The following is a 20,472-nucleotide window of genomic DNA, read 5'->3' on the forward strand; positions in this document are numbered from 1 at the left end:
GCAGGAAACTACAATATGAGGGAAAAACTACAAAAATTATTTTGACTGGCACTCAAAGAATAAGTCTGGTTTTTGCATTCCAGGACTTAGCAGAGAAGAAGATCAGTAGTGGCATGCAAGTTTGGAGGAACACACACCAGAGGCACCCGGGAGCCTGGTAGAAGTCTTCAGGTGACTTCCGGTGTTAGGAATAACCAAATCCTATTTCAAGAGCAATTAACTCTATTGGTTGTCTAAATTAAATGCCAGTAAAATTCTTGAAGCTTAAGTAACATACATTCTAAAGAGTTTTGTTGATTCATTTATTGTATTTCTGGAAAGTGCAAGTTAAATTACCTTTGACTTAGAACAAGGCCTAACGTTTCAGACCTGTGTTTATTTACTTCATTTTTGCTTTGGAATTCAATTTTTCAGGAGGGATGAACTATGTTTAAGAGGAAACACCTACATAAAGACACTTATATTCCCATTCTAACTCAGGAATGCTCTCCTGGGGTCCGCCAGATTCTTCAGAGCCCATATAAAATTGTCTATTTGGACTCATTGCCCCTCCAGCAGTCAGCTGTGCAAGACCTGGTATGTGACCATTCCCTTTCCCTTGGATCTTATTGTTTTCCCTGTTTGACTGACCTGCTAAGATGCCCACCAAATGTGCTGAGGTATTTCAGTTCACCAAGAACTACATGCATTTTTTCCTATGTAATTCTTTTCATAGAAGAATTGTTCCTTATAACTGATTTACTTCTTACACCTATTACATTTATTATGTATCAAGATTGATTTAATTCAGAGTATTCCCAAATTCTTCATTCTAATAATAATAGTAGTAGTTAATATTATATGCCATGCGTCCACCAAGTGTTTCTACCTACAATATCTTTATAATTTTCACAATAAAATTAGACTAGGATAAAGTCTATCATCATCATTTCCACTATTTCCTGATACTGTCTTTCTTAACCTTACACTCTGATGGCATGAACCCTGCAGGTCTTAAAACTCCTGTTCCAAGACTAAAGAGAACTCAGCCCAGCAGTGAAATCTCAGTGTCCCCAACCTGCAGCACGTTCAATACCCTCACCCTGCGGAAGCCTCCTCAAACCGACACTGTGTGCAGCCAAAAATACCTCACTTTTCTTCACAGTTGTGAACACATAAGAATGGGTCTTTCAAACACATGTTTAATTTTGTCTTTTTTTGAACTTTTATAAATGGATCATATAGGGTGTGTTTTTCTACAATTTAACTTTTCAGAGTCCACCCTCTTAACCACACCATACTCTGATTCTCATCATCTCAATGTCTTGTTTGGTTTCTTTCACTCAAAGAACTTTGACTAATGCATGTTTTTCCAAAATGCCTCAAAGAATAAATACAAGAAGAATAAAAGCACAACATGATTTCTTAGTCATTCCTCAGCTTGCTTGCATTCATTATTAAGCTCATCATCAAATTCTTGTTATCCTTACCATGATTTTCATACTGGTTTCCCCTAATTCATTCTTAGTGCTACTCCCTGAGCTGATGATGTCATCACCATAAATAAAGACGTTATCTTTACATATGACACTTTTACAAAGTAGCCTTTCAATCCTAATCCTGTTTATTGGTATCACATCTCTATCCATATGATCTAAGAATAAGCCTGACATTTCTTTTGCAACTCCTAAATTTTCCAAACTGATGGACACTTTCACTTATGTAATCTCCTTTGATTTCTTAGTAGTGCTTTGAGGTAAGTAGATGTGGATGCTAACACTGATTTCAGTCAATCTACTTACCTCAAAGGCATGAAGTTGGGGTTAGGTAGTGCAATGCAGTGTCTCCCACAGCATATCCCTTTCCATTTCATATCACAAAGTCTCCATCTATCTGTCCCAGCTGACAGGTTCTTGAGTGAGACCAGACATGAGTGGGTGTACAAATGTGATATGTGATCTATAGTTAACACAGGCATCTGTTCAAGAAAATGCATCCATGTCACATTTGCCAAATGACAAAAGAGCTAGTTATCACACATGATTTTATTTTATATAAACATATACAGGACCTGGTTTGATATCACTCTAAAATAGTAATTAAAAAAACCAAAAAACTAGTGACATCCATATATCATTTACCACTTTACATCCTCACTGGAGCGATCGCATCATACAGTCTCATTTCTTAATAGATGTTCATTTTCCTTTTTGTTGCTCACATTTCGTGATTTACACAGAAGCAGAAATGTTTTCCTTGTTAAGCACATAATGTAAAAGGACCTCAGGAAAGACATTCAAATTTTAGCAGAGTTTAATTTTAAATTGTGGCATTGGGCTAAATTTTATTTTCTTTTTATTTATCTGCTGATTATCACTTTAATGAAATTTCATTTTCAGTAAACTGAAAAAAATCAGATTTTAAAAGTACAATTCTTATATCCTTAAATACTTCATGTTATTTTATTTTGGTTGAATTAACTGTGATTGAGTCTAGACCCTCATGCAAACATGAAGATGAATGTTTCCTGGTCTTTTCCTGGCAATCAGCAGAACACATAGTCATGCTGTGCTCTCAATGGCATCCACCTTCTCAACTGAATTAAATTACAGGCCTGACAGAATTTCCCTTTTCTCCCCAAGATAATACAACTCTGTTTAAATAAATTTATTTTTATAATGTTATAAAGTAATATATGTGCATTACCAAAAATTAAAAAAAAGGAATAACACTCATGCATAATCCATCCACGCAGTTATAAGTATTATTGGCTTTTGTTAGCGCTTTCTCTCTATTTATATTTTTTTGTAAAGTTCACGAGATGCATTAAACCATAGATCATGCTTTTTACTCAGTTACACTTATAACAGTATTTTCCTTTGTATTATAAATTAATACATTTGAAAATAATATTCTGTCATAAGTATAAATCATAGTTATTTAAACCATTGCCATATGTCTGTACATTCAGAATTTTGCTATGTCATTCTGTACTTAACAAATGTGCATATAAATTGTCATAATTTTAGCAAATCTACTAAGATGAAAGTGAAATCATTGAGTTTTCTTGTTAGTGGAATTAGTGAGAGTTAGTATATTTTTGAGGCTCTTGATACAGGCACTTAAATTATTTTTTTTAGAACTTTATGCCAACTTTCAATTCCAGTTAGCAGTAAATAAACATACCTTTTCCAATACTAAATATACTCGTGTGTTCACTAGACATTATTGGACCCAAGTGTGGTCTCCAAGTTTTAAAATGTATAATATTACACGGTTAAAATAAAATAAGAAATATAATAACAATAAATATAATAAAATCAATGCAATACTATTTACAAATAATTTCCCCTTATTAACTTTTAGTTGTTTTATTTTCAAAATATTACATTTTATTCTATCAGTCATTTTCTTAATGATTTTTACTTTGCTTTTAAGCATGGAAATAATAAGAGTTATAAACTGTTTAATAATTATTGAGCCACTGCTTTGTACTAGGTTTGTTATATGCACTATTTCATTACAGCACTGTGAGGTGGGTATTGCAATCTACCTAATACAAAAGATAAGGGGAGCAGATGTGGCTAAAGCCACATGAGAGGTCCCAGGTTATGTTTCCATTGCCTCTAAGAAGACAACCAGACAACAAGCAGACAAAATGACACAAGTGGACACAACAAGCAGACAGAATGGACAGATACAATGAGCAGACAATGAGTAGACAGATGAGAGAGCATCTTGGGGGGAGGGGAGATTAAAAATTTTTTAAAAAGATACGGATGTAGAGAACCTCACCAAGGTCATACTTTTAGTAAGTGCCTCAGTCATTCCCAAATCAATTTCTACTGATTTATCCTGGGTTAATTTTCTATTTAATTATATTTTCCATCTAGAAATGATTTCATAATTGGCTTCAAGTGAAGCTCTAACTTGATTCTTCCTAAGTTACGAATCAATGGTTCCATCACAAGATTTTGAATCTTTCCTTTTTCATTGATTTCTGATGCTTTCTGAACTATACATTAGCTTCATATATATATATGTATAATTTCCAGCAATTTTTCAAGAAATTTGCAAGATCAATTTGCCTTTGTGCTGTATGTTAAGAGGCAAGTAACAACTTATTTGACTCTCTGACAGATTAACAAGTTGTCTGACAAAGAAATTGCCTTGTTTATAACAAAATTGTTACAAATGGAATAAAGGCATTTATAGTGACAAGAAAGTCAAGTCTTAAATTTATTATTCCTTAAAGATATTTTTATAGTAAAAGCATAAGTTATTAGCTCTCTAAATGATGGATAATTTAATATTTTTAAGGTTGTTTAGAAAAATAGTGCAAAAGCTGATTTTTCTACTACATATGAATGTAAACTGAATTTTCAACCCTTTTCTTTCTTTAATGCAAAAGATGAACCACTGTGGAATGCAAGTCCCCATCTGGTTGTCTCTGAAAGATACAGAAACATGGCCTCAACCTGGGGAAATAAAACAACTGCCAGCATGTCACATGGCAGTTTCTGTTTAGCACTACCCAAGACTGCTATTTTTTTCAAATCCCAGTGTCTGTAAGAAACTGGGGAATTTCTAGAGTACTTACTACAACCCACTTAAGGATGAATGGGATATTGTGCAGAAGGTAAGAAAACATCTTTAAATTCTATAATCTGTTAATCATGAAATCTTGTATAGGGTGTGTGCTGTTCTCTGGAAAGGTGGTATTGACTAATGCACATTTAACCATGAGACTTCATCTATGATTATTACTAGAGAGCAGCTAAATTATTTGCTTCAATTGGCCAGAAATTTTGTTTAGGATTATTTGCCAAGGTCTGAGAATCTTCAAAAATACTTGTTAATGTGAAAGTATCAAAGCAGACTTCTTGTCATTTTCCTACTGAACACAATGGAGTGTGTTAAAAATTATTTGATTTTCTCATGTCCCTTTATACTTTTTCAATTAAGGGTTAGAGGGTGATGAGTAAAGGTTATTATGAAAAATGTGTCTTATAATGATTTAAGTTTTCATTCATCCATATTTATTGAATGTTTGTCTTGTACTAGAATTATTTTATATCTTGGGGATTAACAATACAGCTGAGATCTCTACACTCATAAAATATGTATTCTAGTGGAGTGAGTCAAACAATACTGAAGCAAAAATTAACTTGTTATAACCCAGATAATAAAATTAATACCTATGAATCACAACTGAAGTGGATATCTTAACGGTGTTTTAAACAGGTGAATAATATGATCTAGGGATTGTATTTAACAGGCCATTCTTCTAGCAGCTAGTGCATTAATTCAGGAGAGAGATGGCAGTAGCTTAAAGGGTCATAGAAATGGCTTGGAAATGGCAATGGAAGAAGGTCTTGTGTTAAGATGCCTTTCAAGTCAGAGCTGATGCACTGGACATGGGGAAAAAAATGGAAAGAAAAGAATCAAGAGAAATACATAGGTTTGTTTTTTGTCTTTTGGATTTTGTTTTTTGGTGTTTTGGCTTGAATAACTGAGTAGAGAAAGATTAGGGGTACCAACTTATTGGGTTGAAAAGAGAGACAAATCAAGTGTACTGTTTTGGCCATACCTAAGAGGAGACATGAGATTTCCATTCTTAGAATATTCAAAAGTCTAATGACTCTGGTACTGACTATGATATAGATTGAGACTGTTGAGGAACAGGGGCACCTGCGTGGAGTTCCCATAACTAACACATCATTCTGAAGTTCATGACAGAAGACTGAACTTTAAAAAAGTGTAGAGGGGGAGGCACACATTATATATAAGGGAACAAAGATAAAAATGACTACAGATTTCTCATCAGATAATTTGCAAGCAAGAAGGCCCTAGATCAACATCTTTAAAGGATTTAAATTATTAAAAAAAAAAGAAATACCTGGCATTCTAGAATTCATTACCCAGGGAAAATGTCTTTGGTTTGGTTTGGTTTGGTTTTTATAAAAGGTATTTATTTGGGGTAGGAGCTTACAGATACCAGGCCATAAAGCATAAGTTACTTCCCTCATCAAAGTCTGTTTTCACATGTTGGAGCAAGATGACTGCTGATGTCTGTGAGGGTTCAGGTTTCCTGGGCTCCTCCCTTCCAGGGTTTTGCTTCTCTCTGTGTTCAGGGTTCCTCTTTTCCTGGGGTTCCAGTTTAAGGCTACAGCATCAAACTCCAACATTAAAACTCCAACATAAAAAACCCTTAACTCTGTCCTCTGCCATGCCTTTTATCTGTGAGTCCCCACTCACCAAGGGGTGGGGACTCAACTCCCTACTTCACAAGAGGTTTACATAATTACTTAATCAATTAAACATATGAATCCAATATAATCTAACATGCCCAGAAGAAAAGATCAGTTTACAAACATAATCCAATATTTCTTTTTGGAATTCATCTATAATATCAAACTGCTAAAACCCTCAAATAAATCACTCTTAGTTACTTTTCCACATCTTATTCCTATTCAAATAGATTTCCCAGCCCCCTTTCTAATATTCTTTAAACAAATTACTACTACATCTGAAATTTTCAGTTTAATTAAACCCTTTGATTTAATTTCTTAAAAGAAGAAAACAATATTCCTGGTAATAGTAACATTAAATTTGGTTATTGTACATAATAGGTATGGGTTTTCATTATGATGCACATATATTATGGTGAAGTCCCTTTTCTCCCTTTAATAAACAATCTCAACTACTTGTTATGCTAGTCAACAAGCTTATGCAATGAATTGAAGGAAAAACTGCTATGAAACATCATACATATGGGGAAGTAATACCTGCTTGAAAATATTGAGTTAAAAATCAACGAAGTTTCATAAGATAGAAAACATGCTATTAATCACATGTTAATATTAGAATTGACAAAGATATAACAATTGTGATTTTCAAGCAGAGGAAATTTATCTGACAGTGTGTGTGAAACTTTTTTCTTTAAGTAGATTTTAACAAATGTTCTTTGATCTACACTGCTGTAAGAAATCATCAATCTACCCAGATAATTGACACTAAGATATTGATTCAATAATTTAATTTTCATATATTTCTTTTCAATCATTTGTCTTCTAGTCCTAATAATTACTTCTGAAAATAGTTTTTCCATATTTGGAAATAATCAGTTAAGGAGAAATTTTTACTCAGATACATATTTTTTTAAAAATCAATGTACCTTCAAAAGTAATTTATTATTTTGTTCACATTTTAATATGCTGATTTGGCCTAATTTTTTTAAACATTAGGAAAATATTTATTAATAGGGTTAATTTGAAAACATTTTATATGTCATCGAGACTTCGGAATATGATACCTAACAAAATGAAACTTCAAAATATTTGAATGTCTATAAGGTTTTTTTCTCACATTTAGGTTAAGATCTCAGAATTTTCCAAAATCAGAATTTTTCAGGGCTGAGCTGAAAAATTAAGTTTGTGATTATAATAAAATTACCACATATATGATTAAAATTTATGGGCATTTTAGAACATTTAAAAATCTTATTTTTAAAATTGGTCATTCATGTTTTACCCTTTTCCATAAATGAACAAAACAAATCAAAAAAATCAAGAAGAAACCTTTCAGATCCCCAGATTTAATCTTGTTAATGTCCAGAAAATAAAAATTGTAAAATCTTCCTATGAGTTCTTAGAGGAAACTTCGAACTTTTTTTAATCTAGGAGAAATGGAAATAATAAGACAATTGTTTGACACTTGATATATTCCACCAAGATATTACAGTCATCCCTATAACACCTCTTTCAATCCAGAATAATTAGGAAAATTATACAAGTAAAACAGAAAGTAATTAATTTTACATTATAGTGGCCTTTTTTTTATAACAGCAATTATGTTTAAATTCTTACTTTTATTTATTTAATCCATCCTTTAGAAAACCAATTGCTTAAAATAATTTAAATTACTATTATGTTTAAGAGTCTTTCAGGAATATGCATATTCAAAATATATTAATGTAAGTTGAGGGGCTGATAATTATACTATGGTGTCAATATTTGAGTGATTATGGGTCAAAGAAAGATATTTACTACTTTGTTGATTACTAGAGGATAATCATTTTTCTGAATTTACTTCATTTTTCCTTAGTATAAATCCCTGTTACAACATTCATGTACTTTTTCTGTAATCCAGCCTCCACAATTCTCTAAACTGCCCAATTACAAAGTATGCTTTTTCTCCAACCAGGTCATCTGTCTGTCTCATTGCCACCACCACCTCCAGGAAGGCCAGAAGTTGTAGTGGAGTTGATTTGAGTCCAGGCTTTTCTTTAAGTGTGCCTTTGATGTAGCACCTACAAACAACTCTGTGGGATTTCTCATAAATTGGTCTAGAATGTCTTCTCAAGAAATCAAAGAGGAACTGAAACAAGAGACCACAGTTCAGGCATTCTCTCTTTTAGAACTTGATGGCATAAATCTCGGACTTGGAGACAGGGTATGTTTAAAAACAATTGGATTTTCCTTTCTTTTTATGTATGTCTTGACTTTTACAGATGCATTTTTTTTCATATCCTAAAATTATATGGTCGCCAGGTTATAAGGCACTGCTATTTTTTCTTTTTCTTTTTTCTTTGGCAATTGTTCTATTTGCAGTGATAATTATGAGTCAGAAATCTTAGTGACTGTTCATGAGTATCTGTTTTTCACAGTTCCCTGATTATTATTGATGAATCTTTGTAACTATATGTCTTTTTCTAATTTTAAAATGATATTCTTCTATTCTGGAAAAAATGTTTTAAAATTTTTGAATACATGCTTACCTGGCAGAGGAGACACTGTGATCACGAAGGTAGATTTCCCAGGGCAAGGCTTATCCAGTGCATTCCAGGTGTGCTGACCACTGTAATTTACCCAAATGTGGGAAACTCGGTGGTGTAATTTGTGGTAGTGGGGTCAGTTTGTGCTCTCCCCTGAAAAAAATTTTTTTCAATATTACTTTTTATCCATTTTTAAACATATATTAAATGCAAAGTTACTTCACTTTTATGTTGAGGCTTGAAAAGTAGCATTTCATAATGGAATTTTTCTCAATTTCCAAGCAAGTTTTATAATAATTTAGTTTGTTCTGTTAACTCTTATGCATAGTATACCAAGAATTATCTATTTAGGGTTAATAATTTACACATTTTCCTCCATAATTTTATTGTTAAGTGATTATTTTTTAACTGTATTCCTAGATATTCTGTAGTGCTTTCATCTTTTTCTTGGAGAAACCATGTGTACAAAGTTTGTCCATTGCAAGCCAAGAGTATTTTGCAGGCATTAAGGTATATAGCAATGGGGATGGATCAGAAAGATTTTTTTCTCTGGGATCGTGTTTTCTAAAGTGTCCATGAATTCTGGTTCCAGGACCTCATCATGTTGTAGAATTTGAGAGAAGTTCAATTACTTGAGTATAGAGAGGCCAGGACTCAGGAATGATTTTGAGAAGGAAAAATGGTTTATTGACGGCCGGCCGGACTCGGGAACTTTCTGTTTGAATCCCGAGCCCTGAACAAGATTTTCAAATGTCTTTTATACAGAGAGGAAAGGCCAAATGGTCCCTTTGTTTCAGTTCTCAATAGGCTTCAATTAGCATATATATCTTCCACATCTTAGGTAAGCTTTTAGCATTGACTCCAGATAGTCTAGATAAGCTTTTAGCATATTTTGTTTTTACATTTCCCCTAAATACTTAAAGTTTATAGCCCTTGCATTGTTAAACTGTTGCCTGGGACTGGAGCGGTTGCCATTGTCCCTAAGGGCAGGACTGCAGCCTCTTACTGTTCCACACCCACAAGTCAAACAGCTTGGGTTATCTCTGAAGAGACAAAGAGCCTTCCACCCATAGCCCACATCAATCTCAGACTGAATCAAAATATTGAGACCCTGGAGTCTATTTTTGAAGAATAATCCAGGTAATTCTATCAAAGGATACACGCAAGCAAGCCCTTTGCGGCTGGAAGGTCCCATTTGCAGAACTGGAGTTTGCCCCATACTCAACACTACTCCAAAGACAAAATGGGATAGTTGATAGACTGTGAATAGGATAAAACCTGTTCCTGAATAAAGTGCTCATATACTCAGTAAGGATCAGGGAAAGAAGTGAGAAGAGTGGACTATGATGTCAGAATAATGTAATACTTTGGGAGGGGAAGCAGAGCTCAGACCTTGGGAAAGAGTTACCTTTGGGTCTACATTGGTAAGTGCTTGCTTAGCAAAAAAAGCCAGGGCCAGTGGTCAGCCCGAAGGTATTTCTAATCAGGCTAACAGGGATAATATTCAATACAGAAAAACCTTTTCTGAAGGCTAGCCAAGAACTGAGACTGTATAAAAGACTTTCTGCATCAAGTTAGGATTTGCCTGTAAACTGGGATAAGGCCAGCCCTAGGGTGTAGCACTTGGCAAATCCAACTATGGAAAGCTGCATCTAGGAAATAAGCAGAGAGTTGAGATATTTCAGGTAATAACAATAATTTGATTTATGTATTAAAAATACCTAAATTTCTAACAGAGTTGAATAAATAGACTCTTCCATTGGTGTGATATAGGAAACATTAGCAAACAAATGGAAGAGTAAAAAAAAAATTGTGTTCCCTCCCTTCTCTCCTGCTCACTAAGGCAGGGCCGAGGAGACTTGCAATGGATTTATGCACTCATGTTGCTTATATTTCTATGGATTTCATTTTGTCTTGTTTAATTACAAAATCCCAGTGCTTAAGTTATTACTACCAGATCATTTAGTAAAAAAATGAGCTGTTGAGAAAATCCCCTTTCAAAATTATATCTTAAAAATAAATTTGATTTTTAACATGACTCTTCTACATACTTTCTTGTACCAGTTACACCCTGAATTGAGCATGATATCAGAAGATGGGAAAGAATACCAATTGAAAATAGAAAGCAAATACCTGTTGTTTGCTCTGAATTCAGTGAACCTGATCAGGAATGCAAAGTATCATTAAAACTAAAAACCATTAATCAATGTAATATACTAATTCTAATTTTGTTATTAAATTTCAAATAATAATGAAGGTTTTTCCTTTAGAAAGAGTCGCTGGTATTCATGTAATTAATTTATATCAAATTATAGTTCAATCATTTTAATAATATTGGAACAAATTTATTATCATCAAAATAATTCACACTTATCCTTCCTGGGTTCAATGTATAAATAAAAATAATAATAATTCAGTGAACAGTCTCGTTCTCTTCTTCTTCCTCCTCCTTCTCCTTCTCTTGTTCCCTCCACTCTTCATTGTCCTTATTCCTCTCTTTGCTTTGTTTTTAGAGAGTAAGGGACAAGCTACTCTTAAGATTTCCTAAATCATCCCCATTAAGTGAGGTATGATAAGTTACTTTAAAAATTCATGCTTGAGCAACATGGGGCTCAAAACACATTCTTTGCACTTAACTCCCTATTGTAAGCTTGTATGTGGGATCTTTTGTTTCAGAATTTTCTATTAAATTATAAATTATGTAGATGTTATGATACCTCATTGTCACAGCCATCCTACAGAGCTGAACGCCACAGGAAAAGTATACTATGAGAGGACAAAGGATGTTGCACTCAGGAAGAGAAATGAATAGGATAGAAAAAGGAATAGAGATAGACTCTGCTAAGATATTAAACAGTAAACATCATACCCAACTCCTCACTCAGATATCAGCAGCATCTTGAGCAAAACTCTGTTTTGAAATTTCAGCCCAGAAATATGATATTAAACCCTCTCTTTTGTACTGCTTGACACAATTCTACTTTAAGCTACCTCTGAGTTGCATACTATGCAAAATGCACCAGTTTATGTGATCAATAGGGAAGAGAAAGATGTTATTGATATTTGCCAAAATTGTGTTAAGCAAAGATCTCCTTCAGGTACAAATATACTGTAAAATTTATTTGTATACTCTCAATTCTTCAACCAGGCAAGCATTGCTGTAATAATATAAGAGGACCCTAAATATATTCCTGTGTTTTGGAAGTTTGCATGTGCATATCCTTTGACAATTGAAAATCGTTTCTTTTATTAAATACTTCTGGAGAAAAATTTCTGCATTTCATCATGGATATTTCTCCACTTGTGTTCTTTAAGTTATTTTTATAGAAAACAAATTGGTGTCTTTTAGTATATTTCTACAAACATTATGCTGCTTTTTCACATGCTAAAACAAAACAATTAATAGTCCACATATCATAAACCAAAGGAAATGATATCCCGGCTAGATCTAGGACAGATTTATTCCATGTTCTCCTGAGGAAGCTGTTCAAGAGCATGAATGTTTCCAATATTATTTTATGTGCATGGAAATGTATAATTTTTAGAAAAAGTGCATAGAGAAAATGTTTTTCAGGAAATTTGAATCTTCTGTAGTGTACATTTAACTGACCCAAAAAAGATGTATGGAAGAAAAGAAGAAAGAAAGAAAGTTGTAAACTACTGTTTCTTCCACCTTGGTTCTCATATCAGTTGGATGTGATGACAGGATATATAAGCACACATACTTCCTTTGTGGCCTCAATTTTTGTGTGAAACTCTTCTTTTTGTTACCGTTTTATTTACTTTCTCTAGCCTTTTGAAATTATACAAATTCCTGGAGGAGTTCCCTCTTCCTCCTCGTTACCATTTGCTTTCAAATTTTATTTCTTGCACTTTGTTTTCTAGGAGAGGGGAGAATCTTGAGGTGTTAAACATATTGAGGCATTTGGGGAGCGAAAGGAGATAGATGTTACATAATTGGGGTGGAATCCCTATGTTATTTTTTAATTTTTCATTTTGTTTGTTTAAGGTGTTGAACCCTGTATTAACCATTAAAAAGGCATTGATATCATTCAACTATGGATGGACCATGAGTACATACGTAAAACATATTGGGGAAATAGCTGGGCTCAAGGCCCAATTCTTAAACAGAAAAAAATCTAATTACATATCCTGGTACTAAAATTATGATATATTTTGTAATGAAAGAAAGGATTAATTTTATTCATTACTTTTGATTTTATCCAGATATATAGAGATATACATAATCTTACTGAAAATAGTATTATAGGGAAGTGGACTTGGCTCAATGGACAGAACATCCACCTTCCACATGGGAGATCCACAGTTCAAACCCAGAGCCTCCTTGACCTGTGTGGAGCTGGCCCATGCGCAGTGCTGATGCGCGCAAGGAGTGCCCTGCCACGCAGGGGTGTCCCCTGCATAAGGGAGCCCCAGGAGCAAGGAGTGCGCCCCGTCAGGAGAGCCGCCCAGCGCGAAAGAAAGTACAGCCTGCCCAGGAATGGTGCCACACACACGAGAGCTGATGCAGCAAGATGACCCAACAAAAAGAAACACCTTCCTGGTGCCACTGACAAGAATAGAAACAGTCACAGAAGAACACACAGCAAATGGACACAGAGAAAAGAAAACTGGTGTGGGGGAGGGAGGGGAGAGAAATAAATAAAAATAAATCTTAAAAAAAGAGAAAATAGTATTATATATGTGTGTGTATAAATATATATGCCTTTTTTTTTTTTAAAGATTTATTTTTATTCATTTAATTCCCCTCCCCTCCCCCGGTTGTCTGTTTTCTGTGTCTTTTTGCTGCGTCTTGTTTCTTTGTCCGCTTCTGTTGTCGTCTGCGGCACGGGAAGTGTGGGCGGCGCCATTCCTCGGCAGGCTGCTCCCTCCTTCGCGCTGGGCGGCTCTCCTTATGGGTGCACTCCTTGTGCGTGGGGCTCCCCTATGCGGGGGACACCCCTGCGTGGCAGGGCACTCCTTGCGCGCATCAGCACTGCGCATGGGCCAGCTCCACATGGGTCAAGGAGGCCCGGGGCTTGAACCGCGGACCTCCCATGTGGTAGTAGGATGCCCTAACCACTGGGCCAAAGTCCGTTTCCCGTATATATATATGCCTATTTTGAAGTTAATTATTTTTTAAGATTGGATAAAATTCAAAAACTTTACACAAATTACAATTTTAAGTTGCCTATTGGAGAGGTATTTTGTGAGCACATGGCTAAAAGAAGGAAAAAAAGAAAATTATGCAAATATCCATACTTATAAAAGAAAATATTTAAAGAATAATCTCTATTCAGTAGTGTTCCATGTTAATCAAATTATTGCATGCTTTGTTTAGCCTATCTCTAGAGAAATATTTAAACATTATGTTTTCATTAAAATAGGTAAAGAACAGTTAGGTTTAAATTTGGCACTGTCTTCCTGTCATGTGGACCTTCACTGGACATCATCCTGTGCTAATGGAAGCTATAGTTGTACTTTTGTGTACTATACTTCCATAACAGATTTTTCTCGAGATGGAGATAGAGTTACAAAGATAGTGGTGGAACCTATAGTTCATGAGGATTTCCTGTGGATCAGTTACATTCCAGCCAGCATTCAGGTGGAGAAATTGCAAAAATCTTTTTGTAAGCAAGGCTTTTAAAAGATACGTTATCAGTATACCTTTAGAGCTTTTGACTTCAAAGTCATCTGGTAAAAGTTTTTCTAGTGTTAAATGATTCAATAATCATAACTATACAAAATTTACAATAAAACAATAATTAATTGAAAATGAATTGAGGTTTCTATTGATTATATATCCCTAAATAAGGATTAATGATATTTTCAGTGTCTTTCCTTTTTAGATCAGAATAAAGGATGTCCCAACGGCTTACTCCTATTCATTTATTGATCCACATGTAATTATATTTGATGGCAAGTAATTTCCTAAAAGTTTTTTTTATTATATCCTATTTGTTATGGTTTTGTTTTATTTTATACAGTAAACTGCTTTATTATTTAAAAATCAGAAAGGAAAGGCATTAGGGACATCACTGGGTTGTTTCAAAATACTAGTTTATTGATATAGAATTTCTACCATAAAATATTCCTTAACAAAAACATGAAATACTTGTGAATCTGAAGTTGTAAAAGTAAAGATGATTACAAACACAGAAAATCATTTTTGCCTAGTCATTAATTTGTTTTTAAGAATAATGAAGTTATTTCTTGTAGATATTTACTGAATTGCTTTCTACATGATATTGAAGTAATCTTTAAGATTTAGGCAAAATGTTTAAAATAACACATTGTAATTATTTTAAAAACTGATCATCCCTGTTTTATGGCAAGAATACCCCAGGGAGAGTGCTGTATATTATATATATACATTGCTGTGGTCTAGGACTCCTGTGAAGAAAAGCTGAATAATTGGGGGGGGGGGGGGGGGGGGGAAAATAGGATGTGGAATTTTTTCAAGTCAACATTCTTTATCTAAGTTCTTTATCTAACTTTATCCAAGTTCTTTATCTATCCTTTAAACTCATCGCTATATGCCATTCCCTAGTAAGGGACCATGACATTATATTGGGCTTCAAATTTCGGGGAGTTCTGGATCACAGAGTGTTTCAACAATGGCAATGGAGGGATACTGGTATGGGATACCAATGACAGATGATATATGACTGACAGGGAGCTGTACAGAACATATGTCCAGGGTGCATGGTAATGTTTGGATATACTCATAGTGGCAACAATTAAAAACCACAGTAGGGGGGGTACTGGGTTCCCGGCCAGTGGTGCTCTGTCGTGGTCCCTAGGGGAGCAGCGACAGTCTCCCAGGTACAGTGGTGGGGACCGGGAGGGAGTGAGGGTTCAACAGTGAGCCCCTGATACTAATGACTATGCTTGTGAGCTGATAAACCCAAAATAATAACAAGGCCTAGAGCAACTTTGTGCCTGGGAATTTCCTTCTGTCAGCCTTCATGTTACTCAAATGTGGCCAGTCTCGAAGCCAAACTCAGCATGTAAAGGCAATGCCTTCCCCCCAGCGTGGGACATGACACCCGGGGATGAGCCTCCCTGGCAACGAGGGACCACTATCAACTACCAACTGATGATGCAACTGGAAAATGACCTTATACGGAAGGTTCAATGCGGATCAGCAGAATATCCATGTCTACATAAAATACCATGACTTTAAAATGCTGTTTGACCTAAAGTAAGGGGGAAATGGAAAGGAGAAATGAGTTTATATGGCTACGAGTTTCTAAAAAAGAGTCTGGAGGCTGGCAGAAGGTTTGCCCTCATGCACAACTGAGCAGAGTCAGAGAGACAGATAAAGCAGATACAACCCCCAGATATTGGTTCCTTTGAGGGCTAAAGAGACCCATGGGAGTTATGGTCATGGCCGATGGGGTTAACTACCAGGGCAGATGGCCCCTCTTTGGAAATGGTGTTTATGTGTGATGAATCTGGACTCAGATGGGATCTCCCTTCATAAGACTTTCATGCTAATGTGCTGGAGGTGCAGTTAATGTTGGGGTTTAAGATATATTTAGGGGATTTGAATCTCTGGACTGACAATGTGATAGCCAGATCCTGAGCCTCAACAGACTCCAGCACCTACAATCTGATTTATTGGACTTACCACACTCAGCTAAGATGGAGGTGAAGGACAACCACCACACCATGGAGCCTAGAGTGATTACAACTGAAAATGGGAGGATTGCATCCAGCATCCAGGTGGAATCTGAGCCTCCTCTTGACATAAAGGTGCAATGGACACAACCAATCCAGTGTCCACATAGAAGAGGTGGCATTGGATTGGGAAAAGTGGACATAATGGACAAAGGGTATGGGGAAAGGCAGGAAGAGATGAGAGGTGGAGGCATCTTCGGGACATGGAGCTGCCCTGGATGGTGCTTCAGAGGTAATCACCGGACATTGTAAATCCTCACAGGGCCTACATGATGGAATAGAGGAGAGTATGGGCCATGATGTGAACCAATGTATATGAGGAGCAGAGGTGCCCAAAGATGTACTTACCAAATCCAATGGATGTGTCATGATGATGGGAACGAGTGTTGTTGGGGGGGGGGGGGGAGAGGGGGGGTGGGGGGGTGGGGTTGAATGGGACCTCACATATATATTTTTAATGTAATATTATTACAAAGTCAATAAAAAATAAAAAAATTAAAAAAAAAAAAAAAAAAAAAAAAAAGAATACCCCAGGGAAAAACTTTTGTAATCATAATGAATACCTACATACCTGCCTTTGGAATTTAAAGTAAAATGGTAAAATAACCAAAAAGCAATCTAAGCTATCCTGCTGTTAATATCAGCATAAAAGGAGCTTCCTTTAAATTCATATACAATTCTGGAGGATTCATGACCATGAGATGTCCCTAAGGAAAATATTAAGAGCTCCTCAGTGCTAGGTTAAAAGTTTCTTCATGACATGAGGTGATTTACATATTATTGTAATGTCATCCATTTGAACAAAATTATTTAGTATCAATAAAGAATAGATGTAGAACTCCTCAAAAAAAAAAAAAAAAGATGACCAAAGGTTTGTACAAGTTTCAAAAAGTTGTATGGAACTGATCCCACATGTGAGACACAAAGTATGTGGCATAAAAATGTTATTATCCTTAATGCTTGTTTTAAGGGCTTAAATGATTTAGTAGGAAAGTCTTGAAAAAGCATAATGATGACTTTTTAAATCTGATTCAGTACAAGTGTAATTGTATAACAGCTAAGTAACAAACCATGTTCTAAGTGCTGGAGGCCTGTCTGTGAGCACAGTACATTCCCTGTCCTCATAGAACTTACCTTTCAATAGCTAAAGAGAGATATAAACACAATTAAGAAATAAAATATAAAGTATGCCTGATAGAGATATGTGCCATGAAAACTTAAGCCAGGATGGAGAAAGGAAGGCTGGAAGTGGAGGTTGCAATTTATATTGAAACAGCGTGGTTAGGGAAAGCCATAAAGTGATGATGGAATCTAGGAAAAGTCTTGAAGAAAGTGCAGGAGATAGCCCTATGGATTGGATGGGAAGAGCATTCAGCAAATCTGCTATGCTCAAGAAAATCAAGAAGTGAGGAAAAGAGTAGTGGGAGAGGGTTAGGTGTTTATCACCACTTTGTTTATTCAGTCCCATAAAGACGAATACTTATGACCTAAAAACTATTAGAAATTTAGACTTTTTTCTTGCCTCAAAGTATATGTACATATATGTAGAATATTTAGTAAGGTCAATTGTAAATATTTAGAAATGGATAGAGTTCACTTAGCACATTATAATTAGTTTAACTAACAGTGCTGATTTATAAATGTGATTGTGGCTGAAAACGGTAAGTATAGGGAGGTTAATGTTTATTGAAAGACAGCTAAAGGATAATCTAATAACAATGATTTTGGTGGTTGATAAGGATTATAGTTAATATAAATATAAGAATGCTCCTCTATTAAACAGTATTAAGAATATGGTGTATATGGGAAAATACAACTTATGTAACTTATAGACCATAGTTAACAGTAATATTGTAATATTTTTGTAGTAAAGACAAAGAAGGTACAATATTAATGTAAAGGCCAAAAAGAAAAAGAATATGGGATTTAGCTTTATGAGATATGAATATATTTAAGTGTTTTTTTATTTCCTTCAGTAACAAATAGTCCTTGGTCATGTCATCTAACCAATCTGTGCTCATTTATTTATTTTTCTGAACACTGGAGAAACAACTGAGTTTGTTTTTTAGGATTAAATAAGATGAATGTGCCTGGAGAGAATTTTTTAAAGTTATGTTTCCATAATTTGTTAAGCTGACTTTTGTCTATTTTAATTTTTGAAGTTGAAATAAAGTTTACTTTAAAATATATAGAGATAATTTCTAGAATGTATTTAATAATAATTATTAGGTGATAACCTACCATTGTGATCTTCCATACCTATTTTAATGCAATTGATTTTTATTAATGATAGAGTCTATGATAATTTCAGTAATGGCACATTTATGCTTCATGAGAGTATGTCTTGTGATTTTGAAGTCCATGCACTCCAGGGAGACTGTGGAAGTCTTCCATTATCCAGTATCATGCAATGTGGGTTTGTTTTCAAGGAAGGACATGGTTACTTTTGAAATGTGCAGTGGTCAGCTACATGAATCTCAGCCATATTTATTTTCAAAAAGCCAGGATGTAACCAGCAATATCAAGATAAGTGAATCATATTTAGGAAGAAAAATTACGGTATATATGATTCCCTTCTATTAAAAGTATTTTCATTTTTATCTGTACAGATTTTAGATTAAAATCTGAACTGCTATTGATCTCTGTTAAATTAGTAGGCATTATTTTACAACATTAATTTTCCTAGAAAATAGTGATACCTATCAACATGGGGGGTTCTTTATCTGGTGACTCTGGAGTTTCAAGAGGGAAAAAGCTTATTGCCAAGAGCAGAAGGTCTGTTGGTCATAAATCTGTCCCCGCAAACTGGAGAAACTTTCATTGTTTTATAGCATTCAAACAAAGGCAGGCAGGCTCAGGATAATAAAGGATGATGAGGTTAGAGATAGTCTAATCACTGAACATGCACAGATTGATGACATACTTAGTTTTCTTGAAGTTTAAGATTCAGACTGCTGCACATTACAGGCAGGCCAGCTATGATTAGACTTGCCTTGATTTAACAAGATAATTTAGGAATTAGGGAGGTTAGTTTGGGCTAACTCATGTTGGTCAACAAGGGTGCTACATGCAAGGACTCCTGACTTTCGGGACTACGTGTAAGGGCACCACTAGTCAGGGTTGCAAACCAAGGTAAGGGGAATGAAAGGGGCCAGTAACCAATTGTCTAGTTACTGTCTGGTTGCCACCTGGTAAGTTATTCAGTTTCAAAACATAGATCAACATTAAAGAAACAAAGCATCTGGGTTAAAGTTCCATGAGTTTACAGCAGTCACTGATATCTGCTCCTGGCTACTTCAAAGGATAATGGACATCTAGGCGTGAGCTATTACAGTTACCTGGTATTTTCTTTTGGCTACATTGCAATATATCAGAAGGTTAGCACTTGCCTAAAATACAATTCAGTAGACTAAAACACATTTGTTAATTTTTCAGTTAAAATAGTATTTAGACTTAATTCTCATTTTAGAAAGAATAAATTCTTTCTTCATGTACCACACATAATATAGTTATAACTTTTGGCAAAAGCTAAACTGCCTTATTTAACATTTCAATATGAAAATTTTGTGAATTATTTATAAAAATATTTTGACAGTGTCTAATAAATTAGTCCAAGATGAAAAACATAATCAAGAATAAATATTCAGAAAGAGCCAAAATTTTTAAATGAATAAAATATGGCACTACTTCAGGAATAAACTGATAGATAAGTGGAAGAGACTAGAAAGTTCAGAAATAGACCCAAAACTATTCATTAATATTTTCTAAAGACACTATTTCATATCTGTGAGCTAATCATTTTTATTTCTCTTCACCTATCAAAAAAGAAATTCTAGGTGGATAGTATTTACATAAAACAACATGATTCCTTGAAAATACTAGAAAAATGTAGGCACATATTTTATAATATTGAGGTGAACAAGAATTTTTAAAATGACATATTTTGAGTGCATATTATATAGATTTTTTAAAATTCCATCATCAAACCCAAAATGTAAATAAAAAGTCAGGAAAATATTTGTTACATATAAAAC

At 34.7% G+C, this 20,472-nt stretch overlaps 1 protein-coding gene and 1 non-coding gene across 2 annotated transcripts in view; both read left to right on the forward strand.

The window, feature by feature from the left end:
- The first annotated feature begins 361 nt into the window (after positions 1 to 361).
- The window catches only part of VWDE (von Willebrand factor D and EGF domains), a 74,607-nt gene continuing 54,496 nt past the window's right edge, over positions 362 to 20,472 (forward strand). The window contains 13 exon segments of the mRNA XM_058296536.1: positions 362 to 576; positions 4,391 to 4,485; positions 4,487 to 4,555; positions 4,557 to 4,618; positions 8,185 to 8,249; positions 8,251 to 8,433; positions 9,176 to 9,265; positions 10,820 to 10,880; positions 10,883 to 10,963; positions 14,143 to 14,360; positions 14,605 to 14,678; positions 18,732 to 18,828; positions 18,830 to 18,997. Coding sequence (XP_058152519.1) covers positions 427 to 576; positions 4,391 to 4,485; positions 4,487 to 4,555; positions 4,557 to 4,618; positions 8,185 to 8,249; positions 8,251 to 8,433; positions 9,176 to 9,265; positions 10,820 to 10,880; positions 10,883 to 10,963; positions 14,143 to 14,360; positions 14,605 to 14,678; positions 18,732 to 18,828; positions 18,830 to 18,997 — 1,413 coding nt within the window. The 5' untranslated portion in view covers positions 362 to 426.
- Positions 8,751 to 8,911, forward strand: LOC111764290 (U1 spliceosomal RNA). Its single transcript, XR_002796939.1, has one exon. It is a non-coding gene; the product is annotated as a U1 spliceosomal RNA (small nuclear RNA).

This window comes from Dasypus novemcinctus, chromosome 5 (genome assembly GCF_030445035.2).
Source record: "Dasypus novemcinctus isolate mDasNov1 chromosome 5, mDasNov1.1.hap2, whole genome shotgun sequence".
Classification (NCBI taxonomy): Eukaryota; Metazoa; Chordata; class Mammalia; order Cingulata; family Dasypodidae; genus Dasypus; species Dasypus novemcinctus.